Below are 24,087 nucleotides of genomic sequence, written 5' to 3'. Positions count from 1 at the left end.
GGCAGTGGTGCTGTCTCAATGGGGCGGTCGAGGTCCAGATGTGCTGGTTTCAATCGATCGACTGAAATGTGGTCCGGCTTACCACCGACATCTACGGTGAAGGTTTTGTCCCCTGCCTCCAACACGCGGAAGGGACCAGTATATGGGGCCTTGAGTGGATTCCTGTGAGCATCGTGACGAATAAAGACGTATTCTGCCTTGCGAAGCCCCGTTGGAACGTGCAAACTCTGCAGCCCGTGGTGCGAAATGGGCACCGGCGCGAAACAGCTGGCCACCTCCCGGTGATTAGTAAGCTGGTCAGACGCGGACCAAAGCTTCGTCGCTTCCGGTAGGAAATCTCCTGGGACTTGCAATGGTTGTCCATACACCAGCTCCGCGGATGAAGAGTGAAGGTCTTCTTTGGGGGCCGTGCGAAGGCCCAACATAACCCACGGTAGCTTGTCTGCCCATCCAGCGTCCTGAAGGCTGGCCCTCAGGGCAGCTTTCAGTGGCCGGTGGAAACGTTCACAGAGACCATTCGCCTGTGGGTGGTAGGCTGTGGTGCGGTGTAATTTGACACCGAGTCCTTGGGCCACTGCATTCCAGAGTTCAGAGGAAAACTGTGATCCCCTGTCTGAAGAAATATCAGCGGGCACTCCGAAACGGGCGACCCAGGTGGAAATGAACGCCCTGGCCACGTCCGCCGAAGTAGTGGATGATAGGGGAACTGTCTCCGGCCATCTGGTGGTGCAGTCAACCATGGTCAGGATGTGTGAAAAACCATGGGAGGGTGGGAGTGGACCCACCAGGTCCACATTGACATGGTCAAACCGTCTCTCCGGAACTGCGATGGTGGCCAATGGAGCTTTGATGTGACGCTGTACTTTGGCCTTTTGGCAGACCACGCAGGTTTTGGTCCAGTCGCGGACATCCTTGTGCATGCTGTGCCATACGAATTTCCTCAACATCAGCTTCTGCGAGGCCTTCATCCCTGGGCGTGATAACCCATGTATGGCGTCGAACACTTTGCGGCGCCAGACGGCCAGTACGACAGGGCGAGGGTCCCGAACGGAGACATCACACAAGAGCATGGTACCTGCCACATGAAACTTGACGTCAGCCAGCTGGAGGCCAGTGACAGTGGTTCTGTAGGCTTGGACTTCTGGGTCCGAGGCTTGATCTGCTGCCATGAGGGCGTAATCGATGCCTAAATGAACCCTACTGACGGTGGCGCGGGAAAGGCAGTCGGCCACCAGGTTGTCTTTACCGGCCACGTGCTGTATATCCGTGGTGAACTCGGATATGTAGGTCAGGTGACGTTGCTGTCGGGATGACCACGGTTCGGCAGTCTTGGCCATGGCGAAGGTGAGCGGCTTATGGTCCACGAAGGCGGTGAAGGGACATCCTTCCAGGAGGAAGCAAAAATGTCGGATGGCCAGACAAAGAGCGAGCAACTCCCGGTCGAACATGCTATACTTTCGCTCGTTCCGCCGTAGTTGACGGCTGAAGAACGGCAACAGCTGCCAGGTCCCGTTTACCCACTGCTCTTGCACGGCGCCGATTGCGTAGTCTGACGCGTCGGTGGTGAGGGCGATAGTGGCTCCCAGCAGCGGGTGCGCCAGCATAGTCGCATTGGCCAAGGCTCTTTTTGTGTCAGCGAACGCCCGGACCATGTCCTCCGTCCAGTCTACCGTAGCTTTGCCAGTCTTGCCCTTGAGGGCCTCGTACAGGGGCTGCATGAGTAGTGCTGCCTTAGGCACGAAACGGTGGTAAAAATTTACCATGTCTAGGAATTCCTGCAGGGCCTTAATGGTTTGCAGGCGTGGAAAGGACGCCACCGCCTCTACCTTCGCTTGTAACGGAACCGCTCCCTCCAAAGTGATGCGATGCCCCAGGAAATCAATTCATTGCAGGCCAAACTGACACTTGGCCGGGTTGATAATCAGGCCGTGTTGGCTGAGACGCTGAAAAAGGGTGCGGAGGTGACAGAGGTGTTCTTCTTTGGTGGGACTGGCAATGAAGATGTCGTCCAAATAGACAAAGAGGAACTTGAGGTCCTGCAGCATGGAGCCCATCAGGCGTTGGAAAGCCTGGGCGGCGTTCTTTAAGCCAAACGGCATTCTTAAGAACTCGAAAAGGCCGAATGGGCTGATGACTGCGGTCTTCTGAACGTCTTGGGGATGAACGGGGACCTGGTGGTAGCCCCGGACGAGGTCGACTTTCGAGTAGACAGTGTTCCCTGCCAAATGGGCGGAGAAATCCTGGATGTGGGGGATCGGGTACCGATCAGGAATGGTGGTGTCATTTAGGCGTCGATAGTTGCCGCATGGCCGCCATCCACTGCCAGGCTTCAGGACGATGTGGAGGGGTGAAGACCAGGGACTATTCGACCGGCGAATAATCCCTAACCGTTCCATGGTTGCGAACTCCGCTTTTGCGACCGCCAGCTTGCCAGGTTCCAGGCGCCGGGCCCACGCATAGACCGGGGGGCCGTTGGTGGTGATGTGGTGTTCCACACCATGTTTCGTGGCCGTGGAGGAGAACGTGGGTCGTGTCAGGTCGGCGAATTCGCCGAGCAGGCGAGCGAACTCATCCGGAGCCAGAAAAGCACTACGCGCAACGTAGTGTTACTGCGGTAACAAGGGATAGAATGAAAAGTAGCCGCATTGATCAACCGTCGGTTCCTCACGTCAACCAGGAGGCTGTTGGCGCACAGGAAATCCATGCCGAGAATGGGTTGCGAAACCTTGGCCGTCACAAACTCCCGGTGGAAGCGTTGGCCCCCGAAACACACCTCCACCCGCCGTCTGCCGAAAGTCCGAATCGCTCCGCCATTGACCGCTTCAAGGGCGAGGCCGTGCTTCCCTACCTATACATCGAGGGCGGATGCGGGCAACATGCTGCACTGCGCTCCGGTGTCGCACAGAAAACGACGACCGGAGAACGTATCGGTGATAAAAAGCAACTTGCCCGCGGTGCCGATCACCATGGCGGCCGCGGGACGCCCATTAGACCCATTCCTCAGTAGTTGCAGTTGGTTTTTTGGGGGGGAAAGCTGCAGGGAGGGCGGCAACGTCTCGTCTTCGCGCCGAACTGCACGTGGTAGAAACACAGCCCAGCAGGCTGACGAGCTGGGGCAGCGTCTGTGGGGGATGGGCGCCTCGTGGCGGCGCAGTCCTGCTGCATTACCGCGAAAATTTTGTCCGCCTCTGCCACTAGTGCCGCGCAGTCTTGTACCTCGGATCTGGCCAGGGCAGCTTGCACCTGCTCAGGCAGCTGGCTGAGGAAGAGTTCCCGGAAAAGGAAGCATTCCGGTTCTGAGCCCAGGAGCGTGAGCATTTGGCTCATCAACTCCGAAGGCTTGGAGTCCCCAAGCCCGGGCATAGCAAGCAATCGACGGGCGCGCTCCACTTTAGTGAGTCCGAAAACTTGTAGCAACCGCGCCTTGAGGGTTTCGTACTTGCGCTCCGTAGGAGGGTTCTCGAGGAGGCTGATGATCCGTGAGGCGGTAGAGCCGTCGAGTGCGGAGACCACATAGAGATATTTAGTCTGATCCGCAACAATGTCCCTCAGGGCGAACTGGGCTTCGACCTGAATGAACCACGAGTTCGCTTGCTTCTCCCAGAACTGCGGTAGCTTCAACGAAACGGCGTTGGCCTCCATGCTGCGTTCTTTTTGCGAAAAACGATCACAAAAGACGGGGTCACCAATGTAGGAATTGACGAATTCCTAACTAATAACTGAGGTCGACTCAGTCGATCAAACAAACAGGTCTTTAATGTAAAACTAAACGAGTTCAAATGGTTTGTTGAGATCGATACAGGAGAACTACGAAAACAGGTCTTTACAAGATGAAGCTTCCACGAGGACTGCCTGGGCAGTCACGTGGTTTGCGACATGATGTCATCGCGTTTGCCCGCGTTTTCCCGCGCTCTTAAAGGGGCCACGCCCCGTGCATACAAACACTATATACAAAACGAAGTAATGTCTAACACAATGGTACAGGCTTAGGCTGGTGTTAGAACATCGTTAAAGGGAATTATGTACAGTTGCCCAGAGTCATTCAGTGGCTCCGCCACAATAACGTGCCACATAGAAGGATTTTTGATTAGATTTATGGTGTTAAAGGGAATGTGGCTGCATGGATAGGGAGTTGGCTAAAGGATAGAAAACAGGGAGTAGTGGTTAATGGATATTTTTCAGACTGGATGGATATGAACAATAGTACCCCCAGGGGTCAGTGTTAAGATTATTCCTCTTCTAAATATATATATAAATTATCTGGACTCAGTTAGAAGAAGCATGATATTTAAATTTGCAGCCAGCACAGAAATAGGAAGCTTATTTGACTGTGACAAGGACTATAAGTTATTTAAGAAGGACATATCCAGGCTACTAGATTGGGCAGATGGATGTTGGATGAAATATAATGTCAAGAAATGTGAAATAATACATTTTGGGAGGAATAAAAGGCCCATTGTCGCTGCACTGCGGATGGATGGAATTTTAGTAGTGTGGCGGAGCCACCAAAGGACTCAGAGCGGTTGTACATAATTCCTTTAACAGTAATGTAGTTACTGTCTGTGCCTGTACCTTTAATTACACTGTTTGACTGTACAATGCCTAGTTACCTTTACAGCACGGTTTCAACATGATGATGTCATGCCGTTAGTCATGTGATGCCCCAGTGGCGGGAAGAACGTGATGACGTCATGACGTCAGTCTTCTGACCAGAGGATCAGTCCCTGTGGTGCCCTCAAGGAGAGTAGACCTGTTATTGATGTGTTCTAGCAGTTTCCAGTTTAAACTCGTTTGGTTTCATTAAAGTTCATTATTTTAATTGCCTGTGTCGAACTCAGTCTTTTTGATAGGAACCTCCATTCCTACATTGGTGACCCCGACTTCTATGAACGATTTTTGTGGAAGATTCGACATGGATACGAACGCCGTCACGCTGAAACTGCCACAGTTCTGGGAGCAACAACCAGACGCCTGGTTCATCCAGGCTGAAGCCCAGTTCGCCATTCGGAAAATCATCGCGGATCAGACCCGTTATTATTACGTGGTCTCCGCCCTCGACAGCGCAACTGCATCACGGATCATCAGCCTCATCGGTAGTCCTCCTACTGACAGCAAGTATGATGCAATTAAGGCGCGGTTGCTTCAGGTTTTCGGGCTATCAAAGTCGGAGCGTGCTCGCCGGCTCATCACGCTGCCCGGCCTCGGGGACTCCAAACCATCCGAGCTCATGAGCCAAATGCTCACGCTCTTGGGTGCTGAACCGGAATGTTTCCTCTTCCGGGAGTTTTTCCTCTCTCAACTGCCTGAAGAGGTTCAGGCTGCCCTAGCCAGATCCGACATTACAGACTGCGCCAAGCTTGCGGCTGAAGCCGATAAGATTTTCACGGTTACCCAGCAGTCCTGCACGGCCACGAGGCGCCCACCCCCCACAGACACGGCCCCGGCTTCTCCTATGGCGGGCTGGTGCTCCTACCACGCCCGTTTTGGCGCAAAATCACGATGCTGCCGTTCCCCCTGCAGTTTTTCGCCCCCAAAAAAACCAAGAAGGCGCAGGCGGCGTCCCTGGTGATGGATGACCAAATCTAACGGGCGTTCCACGGTGGCGATGGCCGTCGGTTCTACGGGGAAACTCCTCTATTTCACCGATTCCCTCTCGGGTCGCCGTTTCCTTTGTGACACCGGGGCGCAGTGTAGCATTCTACCTGCGTCGAAGCTCGACATGCAGACTGGGAACCTCGGATTTTCCCTTGTGGCGGCTAATGGCGCAGCTATTCGAACGTTCTGAAAGCGGCGGGTCGAAGTCTGTTTCGGCGGTCAGCACTTCTTCTGGGAATTCGTCACGGCCACAGTCTCACAGGCTATCCTAGGGGCGGATTTTCTGTGTGCCAACAGCCTACTAGTCGATGTCCGGCACCGCCGGCTGATCAACGCGGCCACTTTCCACTCAATTCCGTGCTTCCACGGTACCTCCGTGGCGCGCTCCATTACCTGTGCTTTCCCTCCTCCAGATGATTTCACGCGGCTCCTCGAGGAGTTTCCGGAGCTGACAAGGCCCACCTTCTCCTCTTCGGCGACGAAACATGGTGTTGAGCATTACATCACCACTACTGGCTCCCCAGTTTATGCGCGGGCTAGAAGGCTCGAACCCGGCAAGCTCGCAGCTGCGAAGGCGGAGTTCGCCACAATGGAGCGGCTCGGGATCATTAGGCGATCGAAGAATCCCTGGTCCTTGCCTCTCCACATCGTGCCGAAACCAGGCGGCAGTTGGCGGCCATGCGGTGACTACCGACGCCTCAACGACGCCACCACTCCGGATCGGTACCCGATCCCGCATATCCAGGACTTCTCGGCCCACTTGGCGGGAAATTCTATCTTCTCTAAAGTCGACCTCATCCGTGGATATCACCAGGTTCCAGTGCACCCACAAGACGTTCCGAAAACCGCAGTCATCACCCCTTTTGGCCTCTTTGAGTTCCTGCGGATGCCGTTTGGCTTAAAGAACGCAGCACAGGCGTTCCAGCGTTTAATGGACTCTGTTCTTCAAGACCTGCGTTTCATTTTAGTCTATCTTGACGACATACTCATCGCCAGTGCCAGCAAGGAGGAGCACATCTCCCATTTGTGTTCCCTCTTTACGTGCCTCAGCCAACACGGTTTAATCATCAACCCGGCTAAGTGTCAGTTCAGCCTGCAACAAATCGACTTCCTGGGACATCGCATAACATCGGACGGCGCCGTCCCTTTGTCGACGAAGGTTGAGGCGGTTACTTCTTTCCCGCAGCCGTCAACAGTCAAGGCCTTGCAGGAGTTCCTGGGGATGGTCAACTTCTACCACTGTTTCGTCCCCAAGGCGGCTCAACTCATGCAACCTTTGTTCGGGGCCCTCAAGGGCAAGTCCAGTAAAGATCCAATCAGCTGGACAGCTGAAATGGTCAAGGCATTCGGCGACACCAAGAACGCTTTGGCCAACGCAACCATGCTGGCGCACCCACTTCCAGGTGCTACTATCACCCTTACCACCGACGTGTCAGACTACGCCATCGGGGCAGTGCAAGAACAGTGGGTCAACGGCACGTGGCAACCGCTGGCATTTTTCAGCCGTCAATTACGAAAGAATGAAAAAAAGTACAGCACCTTCGATAGGGAGCTACTGGCCCTTTTCCTCGCCTTTCGCCATTTCCGGTTTTTATTGGAGGGGCGCCCCTTCACGGCTTTTGTCGACCACAAACCCCTTACGTTCGCCATGGCCAAGACCGCCGAACCGTGGTCCGCTCATCAACAACGTCACTTGACGTTCACTTCCGAATTTACCACGGACATTCAACATGTGTCTGGTAAGGACAACCTGGTGGCAGATTGCCTCTCCCGTGCGACAGTCCATGCAGTTCACCTGGGAATCGACAACCCCTCATGGTGGCAGATCAGGTTTCGGACTTGGAGGTCCAATCATATAGAACCGTTCCCTCTAGCTTCCAAGCGACCGACGTCATCTTCCAGGCCGCAGGTGCCACACTCCTTTGCGACGTTTCCATAGGAGTTCCTCGACCTATCGTGCCAGTTGCATGGCGCTGGAAGGTTTTTGATGCCATACACGGGTTGTCGCACCCGGGGATGAAGGCTTCGCAATGGCTTATGTCGGCCAAGTTCGTTTGGAAAGGTATGCACATCGATGTCCGTGACTGGGCTAATACCTGCATCATTTGCCAGAAGGCCAAAGTCCAGCGTCATGTCAAGGCTCCAGTGGCTGCGTTCACTGTTCCGGAGCGTCGTTTCGACCACGTGCATGTGGACCTCGTGGGGCCGCTTCCGCCTTCTCAGGGTTATACTCATCTCTTCACCATAGTGGACCGCACCACTAGGTGGCCAAAGGCAATTCCTTTGGTTTCCACCACGTCGGCAGACATCGCTAGAGCTTTCATCTCCTGTTGGGTTGCCCGTTTCGGGGTACCAGCAGACATCTCTTCTGACCGCGGGCCACAATTTTCCTCGGATCTTTGGAACACTGTGGCTCAGGGGCTCGGTACCAAACTTCATCGCACCACCGCATATCATCCGCAGGCAAACGGCCTTTGTGAGCGATTCCACAAGTCGCTTAAAGCCTCTCTTCGGGCCAGTCTTCAAGGCGCAGGATGGGTGGACAGACTCCCATGGGTCCTGTTGGGTCTTCATACGGTGCCCAAAGACGACCTTCAATCGTCTTCGGCTGAACTCGTCTATGGCCAGCCGCTCCGTCTACCAGGAGATTTCCTCCCTTCTCCCACAGAGCCATGGTCCGCCTCCCGGCAACTCGTTCACCACCAAGAAGCGGCCAGATGCTTTGCTCCGATACCTACGTCCAATCACGGTTTGCAGAACTCCTACGTGCCACCGGGACTGAGGAATGCGGAGTATGTCTTCGTCCACCACGATGCTCACCGGGATCCGCTCAAGCCCCCTTACACTGGTCCTTTCTGCGTCATCGAACCAGGAGACAAATCCTTTTCGGTCGACGTCGGAGGGAAGCCGGATCACATCTCGGTGGACCACTTGAAGTCGGCTCAGCTGGACCTGGACCACCCTGTCGTAGTCGCTCAACCACCCAAACGTGGCTGTCCGCCCGTTGCCGCTGCACCAGATCAACCAAAGCCGCCTGACAACTCCACCGCGCTCGCCGCGCCTGCTTAGCCGCAACCGACTGCCAACTCGATCACCAGTCGTCAACTTCCTCTACCAGGGTACCGAAGTTGATCGGACAGGCTCATCAGGCCTCCTCCTCGCCTCACCTTTTCTGTTAAAGACAATTCTGTGGGGGCGCATGTGGCGGATGTTAGATCCATGTGTTAATGGAGGCACGGAATGCAGGAGTTGATTTTAACAAGTGTTTACTGAACAAAGTCTGGAGGTGAACTAACTACACAAGACGCTACACAGGCTTATATACCCGAGTGGTCACTACTGGTACTACAGTATACAGGGGCTTCAAAAACATAGTTCCTCTTAAAGGTACATACACTACAATTCCTCCCCTTTTAGATAAATAGTACATAACATTTTAAGTAATCATTAAATAACATTTTTACAAGAACAATAATCTACACATTTGCTGAAGTTAATCAATTACAAATTCAGTCTCTCTGGAGGCTTCCTGACTCGGTCCGGATAACACCTCGGTGGTGTAGTAGGTTTCGGTGGTGTAGTAGGTTCTTTTGGCAAGGTCGATTCAGCTTCAATGCCAGTGTCGGGTTCATCTGGTTCCAGTATCACCGGATCGGAGGTAGATACTACGGGTATCTCTGCTTCATCACTAGGCGTATAGAGTTGTGGTGTAGGTTGTCCTTTTTCGGATGACTCTATGATCTGGTCAGCATGGCGCCTTATTATGCTTTCTCCAATGTCCACGGTATACATCAGCGGTCCTAGTCGTGTGCAAATAGTTCCAGGCTGCCATTTCTCGGTACGGTAGTCCCGGGCCAAAACTGGTTGACCTCTCTGGAAGGTTCTAGTTGGCCTTTCATTCATGCTTTGAAATTGTCGGTTCTCTACATCCCTTCTGATGTTTGGCTTGACCAAATCCAGCCGGCATCTTAGTCTTCTATTGAAAAGCATCATGGCGGGGGTTTGGTTTGTAACCACATGTGTTGCATTCCTGTACGCAAACAAGAAGTTATCTACCTTATGTTGTAGATTTATGTCTTCATTACCCATGGCCTTTATGGCCTTCTTGAAGGTCTGGACAAACCTTTCAGCTAATCCATTGGTGGCGGGATGGTATGGGGCGGACGTGTAGTGCTTAACCCCATTGTTTTTTAAGAACTTCCTGAATTCTTCGGATACAAATTGCGGTCCATTATCAGAACAGATCTGTTCAGGCAGCCCATTCCTGGTGAATATGGTCCTTAATACTGTGATGGTTTTTTCCGTGGTGGTGGAGGACATCTTTATTACCTCCGGCCACTTGGAGTGTGCATCCACCACGATTAAGAACATTGAGTCCATAAATGGACCAGCAAAGTCGATATGTACCCTTTGCCATGGAGATGAGGGCCACTCCCATGGATGTAGAGGGGCTTGTGGTGGGGCGTTTTGGACCTTCTGGCATCCTAGACAGCTCTTGGTCATTTCTTCGATGTCTCCATCGATACCTGGCCACCACACAAACGCTCTGGCTAAGTTTTTCATTTTCACTCCACCCAGATGCGCCTCGTGAAGCTCCTTTAGCACTTTATCCTTGAGTTTGGGTGGAATCACCACACTGGATCCACACATCAAGGTTCCTCGGCACACTGACAGCTGTTCTCTTCTTTGCGAGAATGCTGGCAACAGTGGTTCGCCATGTGCTGGCCATCCCTTCACCGTTAAATCGTAGACTCGTGAGAGAGTCGGGTCATTTCTCGTTTCCTTTTCAATGGTAGAATTTGTCACCGGTAGACATTCCACTATGGTAGAGTGGAACATCTCCACTGGGTCCACTGTAGGCGCCTCTTCTACTGTTGGCAACGGCAGGCGCGATAACCCGTCAGCATTCCCATGCTGTTTTGTTCCTTTTTATTCTGTGTCATATTGGTGTGCCCCTAGGAAAAGGGACCACCTCTGTAGCCTTTGCACTGTCATAATGGGAACGCCCTTTTTAGGGTTGAATTTGGAGACGAGGGGTTGATGGTCAGTCAACAAGGTAAATTTTTGTCCGTGTAGGTAATGGTTGAATTTCTTCACCCCCCACACCAGGCTGAGTGCCTCCCTGTTGATCTGGGCATAGTTACGCTCAGCTGAGTTCAATGAGCGTGACGCAAAAGCTATCGGCCGCTCCGAGCCATCAGGGAATCTATGCGATAATACCGCTCCCACGCCGTAAAGGGATGCATCGCACGCCAGTCTGATTGGCAGTGATGGGTTGTAATGAGCCAACACTTCCCTGGACGTGATCAAGCCTTTGCATTTATGGAAGGCGCGTTTACAGTCTTCGCTCCATTTCCAAACTACTCCCGTTTGTAGCAGTGCGTTAAGAGGGTGCAGAACCGTCGACAAGTTTGGTAAAAATTTATGATAGTAATTTATTAATCCCAGGAACGACCTTAATTGTGAGACATTTTCAGGCACTGGGGCCTTTACGACCGCTTCAATTTTTTCAGGTGACTTATGCAACCCTTCTTTGTTAATGATATGGCCACAATATGATATTTGTTTCTGGAAAAATTCGCACTTGGGGCGATTTGCTCGTAGGCCCTGTTCTCTCAGCCTCGTGAGCACCTGCTCCAAGTTGGCAAGGTGCTCGTTGTCGTTTTCTCCTGTTACAAAGATGTCATCTAGTTAGCATTGAGTCCCCGGAATCCCTTGCAGGACTTGCTCCATAGCTCTTTGCCAGATAGCCGGAGCTGATGCCACTCCGAAAACCAGTCGATTGTACTGGTACAGGCCTTTGTGTGTGTTTATCGTGAGATACTTTTTAGAGGCCTCCTCAACCTCCATCTGTAGATATGCCTGTGCCAAGTCAATTTTGGTGAAACGTTTCCCTCCGGATAGTGAGGCGAAAATATCTTCTATCCTCGGAAGAGGATACTGTACCGTGTGAAGAACCGGGTTTACAGTCACCTTGAAGTCCCCACAGATGCAAATTTTTCTCTGTTCTTCAGATTTATCATTATTCAACGTTTTCTTCATGACCAGGATGATGGGTGTTGCCCACTCGCTCCAATCTGCCTTGGATAACACGCCTGCTTTTTCCAAATTCTCCAGCTCTGCCTCGACGGCTGGACGAATTGCGTATGGCACCGGCCTTGCCTTAAAAAACTTGGGAATTGCCGCATCTTCCACTTTTATTGAGGCGGTGGTGCCTTTCAGGGTTCCTAGTTCCTGTTGAAACACTTCTTTGGCATTAGCCAAGATTTCTTTTAATCGTCCAGGTATGACGTCATCATCATTTTTTTTCTTACTGGTCACCGTCAGTGCCTGAATGGAGTGCCAGTCTAAACGTATCTTTCTGATCCATTCACGTCCCAACAACGGTGGACCACCATCTTGCAGAACGTATAAATACAACTTCTGTATTTCCTTGCCGTTGTATACAACAGGCACCCTTATTTTCCCTCTGGGGTATACTTTCTGCCCCGTATATGTCTTCAAGATAATGGATGTGTCTTTCAAAGGTACATGCGGAAATAGCCACTCGTAATCCCGTCGACTCATGACGGTCAGAGCTGATCCTGTATCTAGCTCCATTTTGACTGGGGACCCCGCTATCGTGAGGGTAACCCAAATGGTCTGGTAATCTTCTTTGGCAATTACATTATGTAATTTGAGACAGCTTAGTCTCTTGTTTCCGGAGTTGCTATCGCTCTTCTGGTCTTCGGAGCTACTGTCCGTCATCATTTGTACCTTTCTGTACTTTTCCTTATTGACCTTTTTACTGTCAGCGGATTTTTTTCCAGATCTGCATACACGTGCAATGTGTCCCATCTTTCCGCATTGCCTGCATGCTTTGTCCTTGAACCAGCAGTCCTTCTGGTCATGGGTGGATCTGCCTCAGCGATAACATCTCTCGAAACCCCATGTCTTTTCATGGGTGCCGAAGTCCTGTGGCTTTTGCTGTATCTCTGCAGCTCCTCTTGCTGCTGCTTCGTATGATACAGCCACACTGAAAGCCTTGTCCAGTGTCAAATCTTTCTCAGAAAGTAGTCTTTTCTGTGTTCCTTCGCTTAGGAGACCGCAGACGAATTTGTCTCGTAGAGAATCTGCCAGTCCTGCCCCGAATTGGCATTGCTTTGACAGCTTTCGTAATTCGGTGAAGTAATCAGCGTTACTTTCATTCTTGTGCTGATTCCTCCTGAAGAATTTGAATCGTTCCGCTATCAGCAGCGGTGTTGGGTTTAAGTGCTCCTGCAAGGTATCAACAATCTCCTTAAAATTCTTGTCCATCGGTTTGGCTGGAGTGATCAAGTTTCGTAACAGCCCGTATGTCCTTGCGCCCATCAGATTTAGAAGTACCGATGCCTTTTTATCATCCGTTACTTCATTCGCCTTGCAATATACCTCCACTCTTTCCACATATGTGGTCCAATCTTCTATATCACTATCGAAAGCAGTAATATTGCCAGTCTTCGGCATCTTGAAAATCTAAAATGGCGCTTCCCGTGCTTTTCCTCCGTCCCCGATAGATCAAAATGGCGCCTCCCGCGCTTTTCTTTCTTCCCCGCCGAGTTAAGATGGCACCTCCTGTGCTTTCCCGCCGCTGCCGCTGCTGCCAATGCTGTTCTCCACGGTTCCCGTTGCGACCTGCAGCTTTTCGTGGTATTTCTCTTTTTTTTTATATATATCTCTTCAATAGTTTCTCCGTTACTTGGAGAACCGTTCCCATCGTGGAGCGGACCCTCTGGGACTTTCCCCTCCCTCTGCTCGGTCTGAACGCCGACCTGCTTTGCAGCACCGGCCGCGCCCTGAGTGCTCCACCCTGCCTCTCTCTTTGCTTCTGCTTCCCGACTCGCTGCCCGGCCCTGTTGCAGAGCCACCCGATTGAGCTCCAGCCCACCGCAGCCCAGGAAGGATCAGTGCACTACCTGCCACCAGCCCGTTTAGCTGGTGAAACCACTGTTTATTTTCTTGCTTCTGGCTTCTGAGGAATCGATCCCCTTGAGGTGCTGCCGAATTGCAGGTAAGTTCGTTTCTAACTCGTCGCCACTGTTAGATCCGTGTGTTAATGGAGACACGGAATGCAGGAGTTGATTTTAACAAGTGTTTACTGAACAAAGCCTGGAGGTGAACTAACTACACAAGACGCTACACAGACTTATATACCCGAGTGGTCACTACTGGTACTATAGTATACAGGGGCTTCAAAACCATAGTTCCTCTTAAAGGTACATACACTACAGCGGAGCCACCAAAGGACTCAGAGCGGTTGTACATAATTCCTTTAACAGCAATGTAGTTACTGTCTGTGCCTGTACCTTTAATTACACTGTTTGACTGTACAATGCCTAGTTACCTTTACAGCACGGTTTCAACGTGATGACATCATGCCGTTAGTCACGTGATGCCCCAGTGGCGGGAAGAACGTGATGATGTCATGATGTCAGTCTTCTGACCAGAGGATCAGTCCTCGTGGAGTCCTCAAGGAGAGTAGACTTGTTATTGATGTGTTCTAGCAGTTTCCAGTTTAAACTCGTTTGGTTTCATTAAAGTTCATTATTTTAATTGCCTGAGTCGAACTCAGTCTTTTTGATAGGAACCTCCGTTCCTACAGTAGCAGTAAAAAGGAGAGGACGTCTACACTAAATGGTAAAACTTTAGAAGTAGAAGAGGAGCAGAGGGACTTAAGGGTTCAAGATACACAAATCTTTAAAAGTGGAAGGATAAGTTGATAAAGTTATGAAGAAAGTGCATGTGATCCTAGATTTTATAAATAGGGCCATGGAATATAAAAGCAAAGAGATCATTGTAAACTGATGCAAAGCAATGAATCGGCCAAAGTTAGACTATTGTGTCCAGTTTTGGGCACCTAGGAGCAATGTCAAGGCCATGGGGAGAGTACAGAAGACATTTACTATGATGAGAGGCTTTAGTTATTAAGAAAGACGAGATCATTTTTTTTCCATTAGAGTAGTGAAAGTTATAGAGGTGTTCAAATTATGAGCTGTTTTGGTAAGGTAAATCAAAAAAGATGAGTTCCACAGGTCAGTGAGAGCGAGCTTCAGGGCATAAATTTAAGATCATGACCAAAAAGAACAAAGGCTGAGGCTAGGAGAAGTTTTTTTTGGAAAGGGTTACTATGATGTGGAATGTCCTACCAAAAATTGCATGGAAGTATAATCCATAATAGCTTGTAAAAGGAAAGTGGATAAATATCTGAAAAAGAAAAAAATCAAAGGAAATGGGACTAAGTGGATAGGTCTTAGAGAGCAACGCAGGCACCTTTGGCCAAATGGCACCGTCTGGTGCTGTAAAATGCTACGTAGTATATAAACAGTGAATTACCTCTAGAATACATGTGCCATTCTTCCTATTTTAGCTCCGCCTGGCTGCTTTCATACAGTTTCCCCCCTGGGTTTAGCTAAAGGTGGAGACTTTTAAAGAAGTACTAGGGAAACGAAATGCTGTAGTGCCAAAGTGGCAAATTGAGAAATGTTTTTGCACAAGGTAAATCTGGTCCCATTGACGAATTCCAAGAATAAAAGCAAAAAGAAAGGAATGGAAAATACCTGCTGGTGCCCAAACCTCAGGGACACTGTTGCATGGTCCGAGTTGAGCTGTGGGCCTCGTAGTAACTTCTATCACTGGGTCGTGCACAATGTCATTGTTGATGATGAGGAGGTAAATTTCCATTCACTGTATTGTTTAATGCTGCAAACATTTGAGTTCCAACGCAAGCAGCAACTCTGCATTTGACACTGCAAATCTCTATATATTGCTTGCGATATATTTGAAAATCAGCAACGAATTACATTTTCTTTCTGGGCAAATATTACTTGCAAGTTAAGCAGAGATTCCAGAGTGTGGTAATTTAGGGAAATTGCAGAAAGGTTAAAGGATTACTGAGGCTAAAGTAGGTAAAGTGTTCGAATGTATGAAAACGAGATAAAGTACAATGTACTTAGTACGACACTAATAATCCACACAGGAGCAGAACAGATAGGCACCTGGATTTTCCACTGCCAGCCCACCTCAAACAGATGGACACTTCGTTTAAATAGTAATTTGGGGACAGGTTCTTCCTACGCAATTTCCCACCATTTTGGTGTGTAGAATGTCAGATCCAAATCACGACTACATGAAACTATGTCCAGAGTTGCTAGGCAGCAGCAGGTTTACAGAGGCTCATGGAATGGGTGCACTATTGTTAAGGTAAGTGTATTTCAGCCATTTCAACCAATCTGCTTTTTTTACTCCCCGCTGGCACTTAGCTATACCATGAAAAATTACCCATGACATAAATCACTGGGCAGATTGTTTTGTCTTCATTTCTGATGTTGGATCACAAAAGTAGGCCTGTGAACCAAAGCCTGAATCCTCTAGTCTTTAAATACATTAACCAAAGCTGTAGGGAGGGCTGTAGTACTAGAAATCATATGTAAAGGATGATTAGCTTCACTTATTAAGAAATATATGTATATAAAATGTACATGTAGCATTTAGGTAGCTGCAAAGCATGATGGGATACTTGACCATCATATTAACCCTTTTTAAGTAAGTACTGTAGAAATAGCAGACCACAGCATATTCACTAGAGGTCTTTGTTGTTATCAGTGTTACAGAAGCAGTGCTTAATGCAGCTGGCTTTCTGAGAGATAAGGGAAACTGAACTTCATAGGGAGTCGGCAATTTCTATCTTTGCCTCAAACACCTTATCTTCCTTTGTAATGTCTGCTCACAACCAAAAGCTGACATTGTTTATTATCTCAAGAATTAAGCGACCCTGCTCACAGAAGCTAGATGTCTAGAAACTAGGTGTTATGCTGTATGTCAAAGAACACTTCAGGGCGGCTCCCGACATTAAGTGACTAATCACCCAACCAATAAGAGAGTAACTGTAGTGACGTTGTCTGTATGTGTATGCCCACTTTTGTAACCAGTGGGCGTCGCTTATTTAAAGGTATATAAAATGTTTGTATGCTGTATTTCGGTAGAGAGACAGGTGCGAGTCTGAGGAGGCTCCCTCCTCTCCCTTGTGCACAAGGCCTTCCGGCCGTTTTCTAATAAACTTTAACTTTGTCAGCAGTTCTGTCTCTCCTTCTGGTTTTACTCCGAAATTCGAATCTAACACTGAGAAGAACTCCGAACAACTAGGAATCATATCATCCCCATAAAACATTGCATTATGAAGGCCTATGAAAGGCTGTTTCATCTAAAAGTCCTGAAAATTACCAACCTAAGAAATATATTTTAAGAAGGATATTTTAACCTTTTATGGACTAATTTTATCTTTGTTCTTTTCTAAGTCATTTATTGTAATTGCGTGATTGCGTAATGCAACCTCTCAGAGATTCATAGAATAGCACAGCACAGAAGGAGGCTATTCAGCCTATCGAGTCTGCGCCGGCTCTTTCGAAGAGCAATCCAGTTAGTCCCACTACCCCCGCTCATTCCCCATATCCCTGCAATTTTTTCTCCTTCAAGCATCTGTGGAAAATGCAGCACACACCCCGAAAGTCATGGGTTGCAGGCTCACAATTTCCCGATTATGCGCTCGTGAATGCTGCTCCCACTGTGAGCTCCCAATTACAGGATCCCCAATGTATCTTACTGTCTTTCATTGCTTCTGTGTATTATTTTACCAATAAATAACCTGATTATAGCTTTGCCTTTGTACACATTTGTCTGATAGAATAGTCATTTCTACCTTTACAACAGTGACTACACTTCAAAAGTATTTCATTGGCTGTAAAATGCTTTGAGATGTCCTGAGGTCATGAAAAGTTCGATATAAATGCAAGTCTTTTCTTTACCTTTCAAAGGAGATAGAAGAATGTGATGGGCATCCCACGTGATCTCTGGTGCCCTATATACCACAACTAGGGGGTCATTATTAATTACATTTCATCCTATCCTACTCTCGACACACATGACACAGGTATCTTATCATAGGAGTCATTGCGGGCTAATGGAAACTGCCTTTTGCCATAAGCACATAACTGTTTGGAGAAAGCCTGGTCTGTAACAAACACTTCTGTATTTCTTATACACAAGATGACTGGAGGATGGCAGAAAGCTCATTAGAGTCACATTGCCTTTTGAATTTCTATCCCAGTTCATTGTGTTTGGGTCAAAACAAAATTTTAATGTATTTTATTTATTGTTTCTTTTCCATTGTTTGCCAGGAGATCACTCTTAGAGATGTTCCCATTAACTGGAAAAACGATCATCTTTGACAGCTTCCCTGATCCCTCCGATACATGGGAGATTATTGAAACCATTGGCAAAGGGACATATGGCAAAGTCTTCAAAGTATTAAACAAAAAAAATGACAGCAAGGCTGCAGTTAAGATTCTGGACCCAATCCACGTGAGTAAATTTGCTGATGTTTGCAGTGTGCTGTTTCCTTTACATTTTACCCAAGCCTTTCCGAATGTAGTTTGACAAAGCATTACCTGCATCACTTTTAGTTCATGTCTAATGACTGATCAAACACACATAAAGTGGCTTTAACATGACAGGGAGCGCAAAGTGCTGATTATAGCCTGATTGTCTTTTGGATTTACAGCCTGTGCTGTGCCTGGGTCTTAACAAAAGAACAAAACCTTCTGATCAACCTGCTCGCAGCCAGATATCACATTATTACAATTCATTCCACTTCTCCACAGGCTGCCTTGATTGAAGCCATTTCAGCATTTATTTTCATTTGTTTCAGTCATTCTCTGACATAATGATTTGACGTTGATTTAGAGGCAATACTGACCGAAAGTAGGCAATAAAACAAGTGGTCGATGCAAAGGTGATTCACATTGGGATTGACAGGAGAGTTTTCATTTTATTGAGAAACCTATACGAAGGACCAATGCTGATAATGCAGAACACCGACAACGATGAAGAAAAGTTTTAAAAAAAACATGGGAAAAATCAGGAACACTGTGTAGGTAGCACTAAGCTTGTGTTTAAAAACATTTATATTGTAGGAAGAAGGGAAGGCTGAGGGAAGTAAAGTGTACCACAGTATTGAGGCCTTGGGAATAGGACACAGAGTTGGAGTAGGACACGATGCAACAAGTATTGATTTTAACACAGTGAGGATGGAATATGTGTACAATGACATGTTTTGAGCACTCGAGTAGATGTTACACGGTGAACTCTGGTAGATTTTGAAACATTCCGAAAGGCTTGAATTACTGTAAGAGTTTTGCAGTGGGCGGGCGATCTGCACCGCCAGATTACCACCCAGGCAGTGAAGCTGAAAATGACCTCCTAAGAGTCTTAAGTAAGCCTGGAGGAACAAAAGAGCAATGTCTGAAAGAGCAGAACCATAGCAGCATTAATAAAATAGGGAAAGGCAAGGAAGAATAGAGAGAGAGAGGTGGGAGACTAGAGGTGAGAGAAGGATTGGCCATCAAATGAAAGGTGTTTTCTTGTTATAGTTGGCTGTTTGAAGGCTTAACAGGGAGCCTGCAAAGAAGTGAGCGCTGATTAACTTGAAGAATGTATTGAATGTACTTGAAGAGTGTATTAATGAGCACAGAAGATTTTCAACAGTAACAAAAATACCTGAAATAATCAGTAACAAATCTTCAATAATAACTTTCATTTGGAATAATTTGGCACCTTCGCCTATAAATAGGCAAACTGACTTCAGGTTTACACTGCACCCTGCAGACGAGACTTATTTAAAACTCTTAGGCCTGATATTCTTCCTCTTGCCAGAACTGTAGCAAAGGGGGACTTGCACCACCCACATGAAACCGCCAAAACCCCATCTTATTGTCCCTAGGCTGGCCTTACTTTGTATGCAGGCAGCTTTATAATGGTGGGAGGGAGGAAAATGCTGTGCAGTTGCAGTGTGTGTAAAAAGCCGCAGTTAGCTAAAGGGGCAAGCTCATTACAAGATTCAATATCACAGAGACACAAGCAGGATCTTTGAAGAATGTCAGGAGGAGGGACAGCCTCGGCAGTTTCAGCTGTGACAAGAGCCCCCATATTATCTAATGCCTCCTACTGACAGAGATATTAAGAACATAAGAAATAGGAGCAGGAGTAGGCCATTTGGCCCCTCGAGCCTGCCCCGCCATTCAATAATATCATGGCTAATCTGATCTTGGCCTCAACTCCACTTTCCCGCCTGCTCTCCATAACCCTCGACTCCCCTGTAGCTCAAATATAGGTCTATCTCCACCTTGAATATATTCAATAACTCCGCCTCCACAGCTCACTGGGGTAGAGAATTCCAAAGATTCACGATCCTCCGAGAGAAGAAATTCCTTCTCATCATTTTAAATGGGCAACCCCTTATTCTGAAACTATGCCCCCTAGTTCTAGATTCCCCCACTAGGGGAAACGTCCTCCCTGCATCTAACCTGTTCAGCCCCCTCAGAATCTTATATGTTTCAATAAGATCACCTCTCATTCTTCTAAACTCCAATGAGTATAGGTCCAACCTGCTCAACCTTTCTTCATAAGACAACCCCTTCATCTCAGGAATCAACCCAGTGAACCTTCTCTGAACTGCCTCCAATGCAAGTATATCCCTCCTTAAATAGGAGTCCAAAACAGTACGCAGTACTCCAGGTGTGGTCTCCCCAGTGCCCGGTACAGTTGCAGCAAGACTTCCCTACTTTTATACTCCATAACGGCCAACATTCCATTTGCCTTCCTAATTATTTGCTGTACCTGCATGCTAACTTTTTGTGTTTCATGTACGAGGACACCCAGATCCCTCTGTACCACAGCATTCTGTAGTCTCTCCATTTAAATAATAATTGCTTTTTTATTCTTCCTACCAAAGTGGATAACCTCACATTTTCCCACATTATACTCCATCTGCCAAATTTTTGCCCACTCACTTAACCTATCTATATTCCTTTGCAGGGCTGGATTTTACCAGCCCTGAGGAGGCGGGTCTGGAGGCAGGACTGCTGGGAAAATGGGAGCGGGTCCCAAACCCACTCCCAACCCGCCTCCAACCAATCTTCCCGGGAGTCGGGTCTCCGATTTGTGCAGGGTCCCGACTCCAAGAGGCGGGAAGAGGATTACAGCCACTTAACTGCCTGTTAACAGGTAGTTAACAGGCAGTTAAGAGGATTTTCAAATTTTCCGACTGCTACTGCGGGCTTCCTGACATCAGGGAACCCTGCCAGGGTAAGTGAGGCATGATGTGGGTCTACTGTAATTTTTGTGTATAGGTGACAGCTGCAGAAGTAGTTTAAAGGATTCAATGGGACACTGGTGAGTATCAGAGGTAAGGAAAAGTTCTGAAATAAATTTTTAATGTGGTTAGATGTTTCTGCAGGTGACAAGCTGCGAAATGTTTGTGTAGGCCCATCTCATCAGGTGAAGTGACGGATGGCTTCTGCAATCTCAGCTGTAGCTGTCATCTGTTTTATCCTAAGGAGAGAGTCATTGGAGAGCCTGGGTGCAAGGGCTCACCTTTGGACAGTGATTGTCAGTGTTTGACAGCACTTCAATGCTGTCAAACATTGTCAAATCATCTGTCAAACAAGTGTGGTGCATATGCCTTTAAGAAAACCGGCAGATGAAGCGTCATCAACTGACATCATCTGACATCGGCTTTCCCTTAATTGGCCGGCAAGCCTGCAGGGTGGGTTAACAAGGCCAATCAGGGGAAAATAGCGTCTGTTCATCAGATGTCGCTGGGGGCGGGACTGGAACCTGTAAACCAGCAGTCCCGCCTCAAACTCGGCCTTCCAGGTAAGATTCCTCCCCTCGTGTCCTCACAAATTACTTTCCCACCTATCTTTATATCATCAGCAAATTTGGCTACAGTACTCTCGATCCCTTCATCCAAGTCATTAATATAGATTGTAAATAGTTGAGGCCCCAGCACTGATCCCTGTGGCACCCCACTAGTTACAGTTTGCCAACCTGAAAATGACCCATTTATCCCGACTCTCTGTTTACTGTTAGTTAGCCAATCCCCTATCCATGCTAATATATTACCCCCAACTCCGTGAGCTCTTACCTTGTGCAGTAACCTTTTACGTGGCAAGGAGGGAATGTCTCTTAGAGACAGGAAACCAGAGAACATTATGGAGGGAGGCATCTCAGGCAGTCATTGCCACCTCTACCACCCCACACATGGCCATGCAGTGCCAGAAAAGGTTTAATGATCTCACAGTGTTGGTGCAGGTAAGTGAAGGCTTGAGTATCCCTGCACATTCTAAAACAAAGTTAGAACCATGTCTCACCTTTTCCACACTGCCCTCACAGTGTAAATCATGAAATGAATGACAGTTGCAATTCGCAAGGCACCTCATGTTCCACTCACACCCTCCTTTCCCTCCATACCACTGTGTCTTCTCCTAGTGCCTGAGGCCAAATGCGAGATGATTACTGCCAGCCTGCACCTGTACGCATTCTTACCCTGGAATGTCTGCACGTATCTGGGTGAAATTCAATGGTGTGCCAATCAGGTGCCTTTCTTACTCTGTAATCTTCCTGCAAAGGAAAAGGTTGCCCAGAATTAGGGGCAAAGCAGCTATAAGGAGGAAGAACGGTGACATCTAAGTGTGCACAAGGAGGATACTGCCCAACTCCTAGGAAGACACAGAAGAGATCGGAAAGTAGGAGGTGAAAGTTCAGGAACAGGTTGGCAGTGGCAGGGGTCATCTGTAGTACAATAATTAGTTAGTGTGCAGAGGTGCAACAGTATGGCAAGGTCCCCTTTCCTTGCTCAGTAACATTTTTTAGCCTTAAGTGTGGGAGTGTCCCTTCCTAAAGTCTACTCATTTTAATCCTCAGAGGTGATGCTGATGATTGTTTTGAAGTACAGCTCAACAACCTCATCAACTGCCATACTCGCTTCATCCACTCCATCATGGCAGCTTAATTACTCAAGCCCCAGCCTCCAGGGTGGTCTGCCTGGGCTTTGGAAACTTCCTTTATATTGTTGCAGATAGAAATAGTAGACTCCTCCATTCAGGTGGATGCTCTTAGTGAGTCGGTGGGAATATCACAGGATGACACACAGAGCATCAGTGAGCAGGAGGATTTGGGAGTGGAAGATTAGTAGCCAGATGTTGCTGACCAGAGGGTGGACAAATGGCTGCCCTCAATTGAGGACCCTAGTAACAATTCAGGATAGATTTGTGACTACAAGGACGATCTCAGAATAGTTGTTGGGCTCCAGAATGGCAGCTATGAGTGCTTCCATTGATTCCTTGTGAGACGCCCTAACCAGCACCATATCACAAGGCTTTCATGACTCAATTGGGAATGTAATAATGTGGAAATTAGTAAAACTGGAATTTATTTATATGGGTGTGTTTGTGCATTTTTATGTTGAACTCTCTTTTCATTGGATGAGCATGTTAGGAATGAATTTTTCACTGAATGTTTCTATGATTTATTAGTCATGTGAATTATGCTCAGCTGTAGGCAATTGGAAGGCGACATCCATTGACTGATGGGGTCAGTTTTAACTCCCCCCCCTCCATGACAGGCGGGAGAGTGTGGGGGGGAGGAGGAGGAGGAGGAGGAGGGGTTAAATTAGTAGAATGTGAAAGCCGACCCCAACCCGCTGTGAACTGTTAGATCCGTGTATTTTTGATGTTGTGTGTCCTTCAATAACTAGACACAAGACTGCAGGAACAATCAACAGGTATTTACTGGATGAGGGTTACTCTAAAACTAAACGTACAGATCCCTACTCAGGGTTTATATACAGGTGTGGTCACTGCCGGTACTACAGTATACAGGAGCTGTAAAAAGTAGTTCTCCCCTTAAAGGTACATACACTACAATTCCTCCCCTTTTAGATTGACAGTACCATAACATTCATTTAACAATTAACACTGTTAACATGCACATTCACTGAAAATAGTCCATTTATAAATTCAGTCTTTGGGGCGGCTTCCTGATCCTTTCTGGATAGCGCCTTTCCTGAGTGTCTTGTTCTTGGTGCGGAGGCCCCCTGTCGTCAGTTGGTTCATCAGCTTCCGGCTACTGTTTCTGGGGTAGAGGCTACCTGTATGTCGGGTTCATCACCAGGTGCGCGAGTCATGGGGTTGACTCGTTCCTGTGACTCTAGGAACTGGTCGACATGGTGTCTCACAATGTTCTCCCCAATATCCACTGTGTACATTAGTGGCCCCTGCCGTGTGTATATCGTTCCTGGTTGCCATTTCTCTGTTCGGTAGTCGCGGGCCAAGACTGGTTGCCCTACATTGAAGCTCCTTGTCGGCTTCTCATTGATGTGCTGGAATTGCTTATTCTCAACATCTCTTCGTACATTTGGTCTGAGCAAATCCAGATGAGATCTCAACCTTCGGTTAAAGAACATCATGGCCGGGGTCTGGTTGGTGACTGCACGTGTCGCATTTCTGTAGGCTAACAGGAAATTGTCCACCTTATGCTGCAGTGGAATGTCGTCATCGCACATGGCCCTTACTGCTTTCTTAAAGGTTAGTACGAACCTCTCAGCCAATCCACTTGTGGCTGGATGATACGGGGCAGATG

At 48.2% G+C, this 24,087-nt stretch overlaps 1 protein-coding gene across 3 annotated transcripts in view; it reads left to right on the top strand.

The window, feature by feature from the left end:
* Nucleotides 1-24,087, top strand: part of myo3a (myosin IIIA) — a 722,675-nt gene that overhangs the window by 46,117 nt on the left and 652,471 nt on the right. For all 3 annotated transcript variants that reach the window (XM_085987739.1, XM_085987740.1, XM_085987738.1), the window contains exon 2: nt 17,787-17,970. In XM_085987739.1, coding sequence (XP_085843865.1) covers nt 17,803-17,970 — 168 coding nt within the window. In that variant the 5' untranslated portion in view covers nt 17,787-17,802. The remainder of the gene's footprint in view (nt 1-17,786; nt 17,971-24,087) is intronic.

This window comes from Somniosus microcephalus, chromosome 5 (genome assembly GCF_052327205.1).
Source record: "Somniosus microcephalus isolate GS21.2 chromosome 5, FLI_Smic_1.0, whole genome shotgun sequence".
Taxonomy (NCBI): Eukaryota; Metazoa; Chordata; class Chondrichthyes; order Squaliformes; family Somniosidae; genus Somniosus; species Somniosus microcephalus.
The sequence above is the reverse complement of the archived record's forward strand: the minus strand, read 5'-3'. Positions and strand labels throughout refer to the sequence as shown.